A 12,963-nucleotide genomic window follows, 5' to 3' on the forward strand; every position below is an offset into this window, starting at 1 on the left:
TCTTCATGCACAACAGGATAGCATATCTTGAAATATATATCTTATATACATATGCATGTATTATTATATATTTTTGATTATTCATCAATTTATAATTTTTAGAAATATTACATTGATATATCCAAAATTTGAAATGTCACACTGCGTCCGGAATAAACTCTAAGAAAGAGTATATTTGTATATATAAATTTCATATTTTCTTAAAATTTTATTTATTTATTTTTACAATATACCATTCTTTAAAAAAAATATATAAAATGTCTAATCATTAACTATAAAGTGCTGCATACAATTTATAGATTTGAGCTATTAGGAAGAGAATTGGTGCAAGCTAACAAAGAAAACTCTCAATGAGGAGTTCATATAACTAATAAAGATGATGTCGCACAATAGTTCTGGCTCTGATGCTGCTTGTCCAAACTGATTCTAAAAGCTTAAGTTGTTGAGAAGAAAACTGGCCCAAGCTAATAAAATCTACGTGGCATCTTTTTAAGAGTTTAGATTGTATCTTTTGTGCAAAATAAAAATTCACTTTTCTTCGTACAAATTTATTATTGGATTGCGAAATAACTGTTTTGAGATTTGTGTAGATGGACAAATCAAAGAGTTCAAAGTGTCTGATATTTATGCGAGTTGCCATCTAATGGTTGATATCGTGAAAAAAATATCTATTAATTTTTTAGAAGAAGGATGTAATTTAGATATTTTTTTATTAGTTATTGTGGGATTGTGATAATAGACTATTATACATATTATGGAAGCCAAGAAAATTTTATCATAATATAATATGTTCATAGTAAAAGATTAGCTGAGAATAATCATGTAACGTTTTTTAGGCAACTTTGAGGATAAAAGAAAACATTTTTTTTTAGGGTGTATCCTCCTCAAGGTAGCGTCCTCTCTTTCCCCATTTCCACCCTTCAGCGCGAGAGCTCGCTCAAGAAGGGTATATTTCCACCCTTCAGCGCGAGAGCTCGCTCAAGAAGGGTAATGGCGACTCTCGTGGGATCGCCGTCGCTTTGGATTAGGGTTCGTCCGGATCTCCCGCCTTCCTTCCTCCGCCCGTGCCTTGTCTCCAAACGCTACCTCTCCATCAGCCGGAGGAGTCTCTCCGTCTCGGCTTCTTCCGCCGCCGATCCGGCGGATGGCGAGGTCCGGGTCCGGTTCGCTCCGTCGCCCACCGGGAACCTCCATGTCGGGGGAGCAAGGACGGCTCTTTTCAACTACCTATTTGCCAGGTTCATCTCTCTCTCTCTCTCTCTCTCTCAATCACGGAGATTTTGAGATTTAGGTCTGTATTGTTTTTTCTTTTCGTTGTATGGAAAAAGATGGGCATACCTTTTTTTGGGTAAAGTGGCGATCTTGTAGAAAATTTTAGTTACGTCTCTTTGCTAATTCTTCGAAAAGTTGAGGTTTTGGGTTTGGTGCACTTTATGTGGATTTCTTTAATTCTAGAATTTTAATTTCTCATAAATTATTGGCATAGTTATCGTGCACGTTAACGTTCTTTAACTGCATTTCCTCAATATGTCGAGATCTTTTACCTCATTAGGCCAATGGTAAGGCTCAAATTTTACCGAGAAAAGAGGCTTGAGTGTGTGGCCAGTGGTGCGACAATGAGTAATTGGTCATTTTTTGTTCCAAAGATGTAACTATTAAACTAATTTCAAATTACGTGGACTGCCGAACGATGCCCTACAGTGGATCGTTTCAAACAACATTTTTGAGATTATTTTTTATATATACTACTGAAATACTCATTAGAAATCATGTTTCAGCAAAGAAATGAAAGTTCAGATAATTCATGTTTTAAGTTAACCTAACAGTCTATTTCCTGCTCTCAAAACTTTGATTTGCTCTAAGCCAGGAAAGTGTTCATGAAATCCTTCAAAGACTTTTGTTCACATCTTTTATTGTGATTATTTTCTAGCAGTGCTTAAATATCTTGAACTGTTTCTGAGACTTTCGGGAATGCTTTTTTCTTGTTTTTTTTTCTTGGACGAGCATTTTCCTCTTATCACTATCACAATGACATTGAATTCCCTGCCATCTCAAACTCTGCTGTAATTTTGTACTTTTATACCACTGCTAAAATGGCTGAATATATTATACAAATGAAATAAAAAGGCTATTGACCACCCAAACAGGAAAAAAAAATCATGCCCTTGGAGAATCCTCCATTTTTTGACATCTACCTATGTAGTCTTTCGTTGATGTTGATAATAGCTCGAGAAGATAAATTCAGTCTGTGGTATTCCAAAATCTGAAATTTAAGATGGACTATACTGGTGAGTGGTTTCAACTTTCTAATGCAGGATTTTCAAAAATGCCTCCTGAATTGGGTCTTTTGAATTACTTTCTATGTATTCCATTTTCGGTATTCATTGAAAAATATTTTGCTGCTTTTGTTTTCAGTTGAATTGTCAACATGCCCACTTTATAGCTCATGCCTTTTTAGTGTTTTTTGCAACTCTATCATGTCCACATATTTTAAATGTCATTAGTTAGGGAAGTTATTCTCTTATACAACATTTTCTTCATGATAAATATATATTTTTTTCACAGGTCTAAGGGTGGAAAGTTTGTTCTTCGAATTGAAGACACTGACTTAGAGAGATCTACTAGGAAATCCGAAGAAGCAATGTTGAATGATCTTTCTTGGCTTGGTCTTGATTGGGATGAAGGTGTTTTTTTATTAAATATTGCTAGATTTGAACATTTTATTTTTCTTTACTGTTTGTCATGACCTATGTAATAGTATCAATGATTCGTTTTGCTTAGAGAAAGTGCTCATAGAGTACATTGCATTGGATGGGATACCCCTGTTGCATCCCTTCAACTATGTGGAAAATTTTCTCCCATGTAGATGTACTGTTCAAAAGCACCAGCCATAACAAAGTCGTCAAATAGCATGCTGCAATATTTTAATGAAATAAGAACTGCTGGAGAATGCTGCTAATCAATTCCATGAATCATATAGTGGTTCCCATGCTGTTACTCTTGGCCAAACAATGACACTGAAAGGAGCTTGTTACCGAATAATTCCATTTATTCCTTGATTTTAACCACTTAGGCCTCCAATTTGTCGTATTGGCATTCTTTTCTCCTTGGTCCTTGCCAAGAAATGCTCTTTGTCTCTTTAGTTACCAGTTACGCCACTGGTAGTCTAGGACATCGATAGATATATCTTTTTGGATAAATTTTCAGTTATTTTTTTGGAGACTCTACCTTGGTCTTGACATGGATTTATCTTTCAATCTCTGTGGTCTGCAATAATGTATTGATAAGTGCAATATTTTCATTTAGATTGGATCTAATGTGAATTTGGCGAGAATTATATAGTCCATGTTATTATCAGCCAAATCTTTTCAGATCAAATGATGATCTGCTAGGAGAAGTCTCTAAGTAAACAAGATTGCGAAGGCACTGAGTTGTTTTTTTCCCATCAGATGTCAACTAGAGATCTTACTTACCAAATTGGCAGCACAATTGAAGTTACCTGAAATTTGATGCACCTATCTTGCTTACCTCTTATAGTTTATGGCCAGTCTAAATCAGAAAGCAAATGACAATATTCAGAATTAAAGCTTACCACTTTAGCTGTCTTTATAATTTCATCTTTTTTGGTCAACCAGAGAAGGTTCATTGGTTCATGTTTTGAACATGATGTCGCAACTCAAAAGATAAACATATGATGTTGCTTGCCAACATGAAAAAAAGTTGTTATGATATTATGTAGAGATATCTTACCAACATTCTACCGATTGAAAAGAAAGAAAAAAGCCTTTTTAAGTTAAAAAGCTTAGATAGTTTGCATCTATACTCTTGTAAATATGACTATTGCATTTTTACCTCTCAAAAATCACTATTTGCATACGCATCTCCGAACTGACCTTGTTTTTTGCAATGATGCTCCGTCGGTCAGACTTTTGGCTGATGGCATGATTAGCTGTTTCACATGTAAAGTGACTCTATTACCTGTTATCATCAACACCCTCTAGAAAGTTTTAACATACATTTTGTTTTTTGAGGAGCTTTGTTTGCATAGTTTTTTAGGGTAACGATGCAAAGGGTAATAGAATCATTTTAAAATGGCTGCATATTAACACCATCAGCCGATGGTCTAATGGGAGGGGCATCACTGGAAGAACATGATGAATTTAGGGTTATGTATATATGCATAAAAATTCAAGGAATAAATACACAACAAGTCATATTTACAGGGGTACATATGCAAAAGATCCTTTTACATATTATGTACCATCTGCTGGTGCACGTTATTCACCCATAATACAGGAGGAGTTGGTTGGCATGGTATGTGATACTATATTTTGTGATCTCTTCTTTTAGAGAAAATATGGCCATGATGAAGTTATAAGCCAATGTTATGTTTCCATTTGTTTGGTGGGTTAATTGTGAACTGCAAGGATTATGAACCAAGTTTCTTAAAAGGACCTGTAGTTGAGTTTTGCAATATTTAAAGCTAAGTTGAACTTTCCTATTGTTGTAAACCTTTTTGGTACATTTTGAATCTTTGTAATTATTGCAAGAAAATGTAAGGTAGGTGTTGTTGTCTTTAAAGATATCATCTTTGGCTGTCTGAATGTTGATATATGTGCAGGCCCTGGTGTGGGTGGAGATTATGGTCCTTACAGGCAGTCAGAACGAAATTCCCTATACAAACAATATGCTGAGAAATTGTTGAATTCTGGTGCTGTTTACAGGTGTTTTTGTTCAAATGAGGTAATTTATGACATATTTCTATAGTTGATCATTATTTCTTAGACTAGTTTTAATAGTTTAAATGCCTAAGAAGAAAGTTAAAGTGGAGTCCCTGTTTCGCTTAGGGATATTGCACAATGTACCTGATTAAGCCCTCTGTATACCACTCTTCTCCACTCCATCCCACCAAACAACCATTTTGCTCTAGCATGAAAGAAGTTGCTGCAGGGGCAAAAGGGTGGTTTTAATTGTTGCCTTCATGTCTCGTCAACCTAAATAAAAATATTTTGACCCAAGGTTTGTTGTGCCGGAACCGGGGCCCGGACCAGTTGCCTGGCGGCACGGATCAGTACGCCCCCATACTGTTCCGTGCTGGTTCGTACCGACATAGTAGAGGAGGCGGGGGAGAGGGAGAACAAGAGAGAGCAAAAGAGAGAGAGAAGGGGGAGAGAGGGAGGGAGAGAGAAAGAGGGGATCGGAGGCGGAGCCCCTCCTTCATGGCCCTCCACGCGCTCGCCGGCCTCTGCCAGCCCGCCGTCGGCCTCCGCTCTTCCTCCCTCCCTCCCTCCCTCCCTCTCTCCCTCTCTTTTCCTCTCTTTCCTTCTCCTTCTCCCTCTCTGCGCGCTCGCCAGCCTCTGATCTTCCTTTCTCTCCCTCCCTGCTCTGCTCTCTCTCTCTCTCTCTCTCTTTCTCTTTCTCTTTCTTTCTCCTTCTCTTCCTCTGTCGGATGCCTTTTGTTTTGGTTGCTAGAACTATCCCGGTTCGCTTGCAGTACGGCTCGGTGCTTGCCCTAACCTCATTTTGATCAAATAGTATAATAGATTTATTCCAGTGATCCTTTCTTCTGCCATTAACTTCTTGGTCGATGAATAACCTAGACAGAACCCGAATAAAACCCACTTATCAAGTTTTATTTTCCCTAGCTACCTTTTTGGCACTGGAATAAAGCAGGTTAAAGGAGGGTACTTGGGGGATTCTAGAAAGTTAACATGCACCCTTTTAGTTAATTCTTCTGAAGTTGGCTTAAATTTTTTAAAATATATGAATAACTCGGGCAAACCATGCTGGAACTAAGCAGGTCCTAAGTGATTCCCTTGGTTATACTTAACATAGAAGTATTTCTGAACCAGACAAGGCTTGAGTAATTTGTGCGTATAAGTCAGTTCTTAGGTGGTCTGCTAAGTTTTTCATCTAAATGGTTCTCTAGGATTTATGGCATGTGTTTAATGTAGAGTGTACTTTCTGTCTTAATGTCTATGGTCTAAATTTAAAGCATGGTCGAAATATATACTTTGTATTCGACTCTAGTACTTCGTTAAGTACTCTAACTTGATCTCAGATTTCTTCATTTTATGTTCAATTCCAAACATGGGTACTTTCTAAATCGAAGGGTGTCAATTTTCATCAGGAATTACATATTGTTGCAGCATCACCTTAATAGTGGGTTATGTTACTAAGCCCAGTATTATTATGACAAATTTTATTCTAGGTGAGTTAGGGAACAGGTGATTAAGATCAGCTTCTTTTCTCTCACTGACAGTCTCTTTCTCTCTCTCTCTCTCTAACTTGCTTTCCATGCAGTGATCAGATTAAGAACTTTCTAACTCATTGCACTTCTTGACTAATTGCTGAGCTACTTTTCAAGAAGTCAGTATCTACATCTTGCACTCAAGTTTGAAAAAAAAAAAACAAGAGGATATACCAAAGGATGATCCATTATATGTTCCACTGACCGATTTTTTCACTAGTAGTTACCTTGAGGACTTGTTAAGTAGCCAAATGTACCTAACTTCCTAAGCATTTTAATTTTGATAAGACTTTTGTACCTCTACAAGATAGAAGAAGAAAAATGCATCCTCTTGTTTTTGTTAAGTGCAAGTGAATAGTTCTTTAGGATACATTTTAGAAAATGTACTGCCAGTTACTTCGTGAGCTGCTGCAATTGGATTTGAGAACAGTGTATTGTACTTGTTTTCTAGTTCTTAAATTATTGTGTTTTATCCAACTTTTTCTAAAATTATGGAGCATTTTCTTATCAACAGTCGTTCTTTCTAGGAACTAGAACAAATGAAGGAAACAGCAAAACAAATGCAGCTGCCACCAGTATATATGGGGAAGTGGGCAACTGCTTCAGATGAAGAAATACAGGAGGAATTGGCAAAAGGAACACCTTATACCTATCGTTTTCATGTACCTAAGGAAGGGACCTTGAAAATTAATGATCTTATCCGTGGTGAAGTAAGCTCCTGGCCTGCTTGCTTAATGGGGGGAATGCTGATCTGTTAATTAGGATTTCTAAAAGCGATTGTATCATTATGGTTTTGCATTTGTAAATATCTTGCCAATTGTGCAATTGAAATTTTAGTTGCTGATTCATTTGATAGTTTCATAAAGGTCGGTTGGAGCCTAGACACACTTGGTGACTTTGTGATAATGAGAAGCAACGGCCAACCAGTATACAATTTCTGTGTCACTGTTGACGATGCTACCATGCGTATATCCCATGTTATTAGGTAGTTCCTTTTTTTTTTCCTTACTGTCAATGAGCTTTACTCCTTAAGGTTAATGGTCTTGTATAGAATAAGTTTGACATGACGTGTCCCTTTCACGTTTTGTTTTGCACGTCAGGGCTGAGGAGCATTTACCAAACACCTTGCGGCAAGCACTTATATATAAAGTGAGTTTGCTCTGTTTTCGGTCTTTTTTCTTTTTGAATTACTTCCCTTTTTATCTACAGTTGGTGGATGTGATAGTATGAACATGATTAATATTATTTTGCAGGCACTTGGATTTCCAATGCCTTCCTTTGCACATGTTTCTCTAATTCTTGCCCCAGATCGAAGTAAATTATCGAAACGTCATGGGGCAACTTCAGTGGGACAGGTATTTGCTAAAGTGTCATAATGTTTAGGAGATAGTTTCGTGGTTAAGATAGTACAATGACATGTTTCAAATATATTATTTTCATTTAAGCATACTTTTGTACTTGTTTAAGTTTCTCCAACACTTCTAGTAATTTAGATTGTGGTCTCTGTTTTTTTCCTCCCTTTTATTCAGTTTAGGGAAATGGGATATCTACCTCAGGCTATGGTGAACTACCTAGCACTCTTGGGTTGGGGTGATGGAACAGAAAATGAATTTTTTACCATTGATCAGCTTGGTAGATTTTCTTGTTTCTTTTACTGTTCATGTTTTATTAATACTTATGCTGATAACAGTGAGAATGGAAGAAATTTCATTATAATTTGCTCATCCGGCTGTACTTTTTATGTTTTGTAGTTGAAAAGTTTTCTATCAATCGTGTCAATAAAAGTGGAGCAATCTTTGATTCAACAAAGTTAAGGTAAATACTCAACAAGAAATAAGAAGGTTATCAATTGCACTTCTTTATCAATTGATGTTATATCTGAAAGTATTTTCTCCTTTTTTCTATGGCATGACTTGATTAATAACAATATGCCGAGTTTTAGTTTGAAATAGTGAATTGAGTGACTCCCTATTTCATGTAGTCAATTATAAACTCTCTTCCCCTCCACCCCCCCCCCCCCCCCCCCCCCCCCTCTCTTTCTGTAATATTATACCAGTATCTCATTTGATTTTATTTTTCACTGCTTCCTTTAATTTTTCAAAACACCTAATTCTCTAGCCATTTTTGCACCAATCCTGTCTGCCTTAGTTTTTTTTTTTTTTTTTTTTGACCCTAGGCATGTGGGTGATCATTGAAGACACATGCTCTTGCTTTTAAATATTTATACATAGCATCTCTATCAGGATTTTTTCATGTTTGCTGCAAAAGATATTTGCCTGCATCTGCCACTGGCTACACAAGCATAAGTTCTATGATAATACAACAGTTTATTCGGTAGATATTGGTTGAACCTTGGTCATTTGCAGGGTTCTTGTTTCTTAGTTGTTGATGTTGTTTGGATGGTTGTAAAAACAAAATAATTATGCCCACCCAACCAAAAATAGAGATGGAGGAAATTGATGTTGCCTGACTAATTTTGGTTATTGTTTACGTGCTAACATGGTCTTTCTGTTGCAATTAGGTGGATGAATGGTCAGCATTTAAGAGCCCTTCCATCAGAAAAGTTGATTGAGATTTTTGGAGATCGGTGGAAAAGCACTGGTATTCTCTTACAATCTAAAGGCAAATTTGTAGAGGTAAACATTTATTTTTTTACATTTAAGTGGCTATCAAACTGCTATTTGCCTTTTATTAGTATTTTAAGGGTTTTTAGCTTTTTAGGTTATATTTAAATCATGTGCATAGATCTTAACTTTTGGACATGTCTGACTTCGTGAACTCTCCAATATTAAATCTGGTTTTAAGTTTTAATTATGTGAAGCGACAAATGTCAAAGCTTTGTAAATGTGTAGTAGAATCAAAAGATTTGGATGCTGGCCAGTACATACCATGCCAGGCTTTCAACACAGTTAAGCAAGGCAGCGATTCACTTTTCCTTTGATATTCTTAACTGAAAATTCTTTCTAGATGCTCTCCTTGTTTTGGCACATCATAAGACAGCACAGTATCAATGTTTTAGAACACGAAAGGCACAAGGTGAGCGGCCAAGTGGGCAATCAACACTTAGGTTTTAGGCGGGCGCCTAGGCAGCTGCTCAAGCACAGCCCCTACTGCAGCTCTTAGTAGCAACACCAGCAGCAACCAACATTGGTAGCACCACCACTGCTGTTGCAGCAGCGGCAACACCACCAGTAGCAACAGCTTTTACTGACAGCACGATTAGAGCAGCAACCAGTCCATAGCTTGCACCATCTTAAAAAAAAAGGGGGAAAAGAGAGCTAGAGAAGAGGAAAAAAATTCTAAAGTGAAAAAACTTATCTCTAAGTGTCGACAGCTATTGCCTTTTCATGGTTCACCGCTCCCCGACCATCGATCTTCGACCAATGACCATGCCTTTTCCTAGGGCATGCTCAGTTAGGGTTAGAAAGTAGTGGATTTGGAGAAATGGGGGAAAGGGGAACGAAAAATTGTTAAAATAATTTGGATTGAGTACTGGGTTGATGGGTACCTGATCCATCTAGTTGACTCTTAGTTGCCTGCTTAGCATGCAAGCACTAGCCTAAAGATGTGCTTTAGGCATGGATGTGTGCCCAGGCGCCTGCTTCATGGCAGATGAGTTGCTTGGGTCCAGGCAAGGTGCCTAGGGTGCCCGATCTGCCTAAAGGCCTAGGCAGATGCCTGGATCCCTTTAGGAAACCATGCACTGTATGTACTGCACCATGCAGACTGGCACCGCCTTATAGAACCTTGGTTGAACATGATGAATCTTTTTCTTCATCCCTGAGGCATTTATTGTCCCTGAATTGTGTCCACAACAACTTCCGACTTGATATCTTTTTTATTTAAGAAGCAATTAGTATTTTGTGTCTAATTAATTATTGGTAGGTGATATAGTTGAACCAAAACGAAGTAATATATTTCGATCTCTTTCTTGATAATCTATGAGGTGTACAACCAACAAAAAAAGATGTAAAAGTCAATTGCATACAGGTGGACAAGCAATGATGGTTCTGGCTATTTGTTTAATGCACTTCATGCACACACTTAAGTGAACTCCTACTTTTAAAATTGTTTCCTTGATTTTGAAAAGAGTACATGCTAACACTAACAGCATTAACCAATGTACAGGATGCAGCAGAGTTGTTGAAGGATGGGATTGATTTGGTAACAGATGCAGATACGGCTCTGTTGAAGTTGCTTTCTTATCCATTGGACTCTATGTTGGCCAGGTGATAGAACCTTCTCTATTTTGATGAGAATGGCTTTTATTTCTTAACCAATATAAGATTGTCATAACATGCTCTTGTTATAACACAACTTTGTACACCACTGTTGTGGTGTTGTTTCATGTTGCTGAGACTGTTTCACTTGTCTAGAGGGAAACAGCTGGTTTACCCAAGGGCTTTCTTCTCGGTGAACCTAGGTTGGCCTAGTTGAACCGTACTTGTTAGTCTTAAACCTGAGAAAGTAGTTAGGTGCAGTAGCTTCAAGTGATCGTCTCTACATATCAAGTTAGTGCCTTTGATTCTACTCATATGTGACATGTGCGATCTGCAGTGCGGAATGTAAACCTGTGGTACAAGATAAGCTTTCTGAGGTGGCTGCTAGCTTGATTTCTGCTTATGATAGTGGAGAGCTTCGTGAAGCATTGGAGGAAGGTCATGCTGGTTGGCAAAAATGGGTGAAAAGCTTTGGCAAGATATTGAAGCGCAAGGTTAGTTTATGAGGCCACATGACATCCTACTTGTCCAATAGCCCAGGTGACCCCTGGCAATGGACTTCAAGTACATAACAATAATGTGTGGCATAAAACTTCTCCGGCCAAGGTCTCTTTTGATATTTTCAAGATTTCAAGATATTTGAATTATTATGCTATGTTTCTCCAGTTGCTAGAGATATGACTTCCCCTTTTTCTTCCCGGTCATCTAAAATGCATGAAATTAGAATGAGATATCAAAAATAGCTGTTTATTTAAGATCTGATTGCTATAGCTTGGGAGTGGCGTCTGCTTACCAGGCAACTTGATAATCCCACAAGTAATAGATGTCTGATGAAGGATAGTGCATTTGTAACCGCAGTTTAATTGTTTATTCTTGCAAAATGACCATTCGGGCGGTCTTTTTTTAGTTGAATAATCTCTAATGAGTTTCAGAAAGATTTTCTTTTTAACCCTGGGACCTTGTTAAAATATCTCTTTCTTTGTCCCTGATGAAATAGCCTGTCTCTGATTAATGGATAATTGAGGATAAATTTAATTATCATGCCACCCTATGATGTTTGTTGTTATCAAGATGACACACCTAATCTATTGTGAAGTTTGCACACTTTCAGCTGACAAAATAATTTGAAGTTACCCAATCAATAGAAGTCATTCTGAAGTCATATCAAAGTTTATATGCAGTCTCAAAATGCTTCCTTCTATTGGCATTTCTTCTTTCATATGCTCGAGACACCTTACTAGCCTTTTGTTAGCACTTCAGTTTCACAAACATAGAACCTCTCTTTTTTAAAATATATATATATATATATATTATGTCTATCACCAATGCAGATTCAATCTCCAATATCATCCAATCTGAACTTGCATGTTTAGTCTTTCCGGCTGAAAGATGTCATCTCTATGTTTTCTTTCAGGGGAGATCTCTCTTTATGCCCATCCGTTTACTGCTTACTGGAAAGCTTCATGGCCCTGACATGGGGGCCAGCATAGTCCTAATATATGAAGCTGGTACTTGTGGAGCAGTTAGTCCTCAAACAGGTTTTGTGACATTAGATGAGAGGTTCAAAATTCTTAGGGAGCTAAGATGGGAAGCCTTGAACAAGGAAGGAGAACCACATGCTGAATCTGTTGCTACTGTAACTCAATGAGTGTTCTTTTAACCTTCCATTGAATTTCCAAATTTATTTGGTTGAAGGGTTTTGTATTATTTTTGCCATCAAATGAATAGTTTCAGTGAATACGGGTTCTCTGTAACACCTGTTTTTGGTTTGGAAACAAGTTGGTTGTAACATTGGCTGTTCAGTGTGTCTAATGCATGTATTATGACCTCTTTTTGACAATGACTTAATAATATATATGAATTTTTTTCCCCTCTCCCTCTTGCCAGAGCTAAGCAAGAAAAATATATCTGGAGTACCCTCGGAACTTGGAGATCTAGCATATTGTCTGCAAGGATTTCTGTTACTGTGAGTGGTTCAAAATCATGCTTAATGGCGTGATCAAATTAAAATGGTTAATGCGTGCAGGGATGTTGATATTCATGCATATGAATCTTTGTGCATTCAATTCCTTTTTTTTTCTTTCCCCTTTCTAAAGCTGAATGCAATATTTCAAAAGAGAGTTTTCCAAGGCTTGGAAGATAGCTGAGGTTCCATTGACCTGATCCCTATGCTCTGTTCATCTGTATGCCTTCTTCCTCTCCTTTCACCCCCATCCGCATCTCTCGGTTGGACAAAGAAACGAGCATTTGTTGATGGTTCAATTTTCGGCAACCGTCTGATGCTGCTTTTTATCGACTTGGATGATGAGGTGAATTTTTTATGTCAATGGTGGGTGATTTGTGTAATGAGCTAAATACCTCCGGCAATGGTGGCTGGGAAACCCATCAAAAGATTCCGATAAAACTTCACAATTAGCAATAAATTGTGACAACACCAGGACTGATGATTCTTGCAAGTTAGGAGCTGATCAACATAATGCTTGATTCGAATGA

The 12,963-nt window shown here is 37.5% G+C and overlaps 1 protein-coding gene across 2 annotated transcripts; it reads left to right on the forward strand.

Annotated features, from left to right (window-relative positions):
- The first annotated feature begins 878 nt into the window (after positions 1-878).
- Positions 879-12,342, forward strand: LOC103705215 (glutamate--tRNA ligase, chloroplastic/mitochondrial). Of its 2 annotated transcripts, XM_039131316.1 has the most exons (14): positions 879-946; positions 988-1,238; positions 2,566-2,684; positions 4,622-4,743; positions 6,778-6,960; positions 7,117-7,235; positions 7,351-7,399; positions 7,504-7,605; positions 7,780-7,882; positions 8,002-8,065; positions 8,772-8,886; positions 10,379-10,479; positions 10,808-10,964; positions 11,885-12,342. In XM_039131316.1, the coding sequence occupies exons 2-14, from the start codon at positions 991-993 to the stop codon at positions 12,116-12,118; spliced, it is 1,716 nt and encodes a 571-aa protein (XP_038987244.1). In that variant the 5' UTR covers positions 879-946; positions 988-990; the 3' UTR covers positions 12,119-12,342. The 2 variants fall into 2 exon arrangements, with proteins under 2 accessions (XP_038987244.1, XP_008787072.3); XM_008788850.4 differs by having other exon boundaries at positions 892-1,238.
- Positions 12,343-12,963: the final 621 nt, after the last annotated feature.

The sequence above is a fragment of the Phoenix dactylifera genome, chromosome 11 (assembly GCF_009389715.1).
Source record: "Phoenix dactylifera cultivar Barhee BC4 chromosome 11, palm_55x_up_171113_PBpolish2nd_filt_p, whole genome shotgun sequence".
Classification (NCBI taxonomy): Eukaryota; Viridiplantae; Streptophyta; class Magnoliopsida; order Arecales; family Arecaceae; genus Phoenix; species Phoenix dactylifera.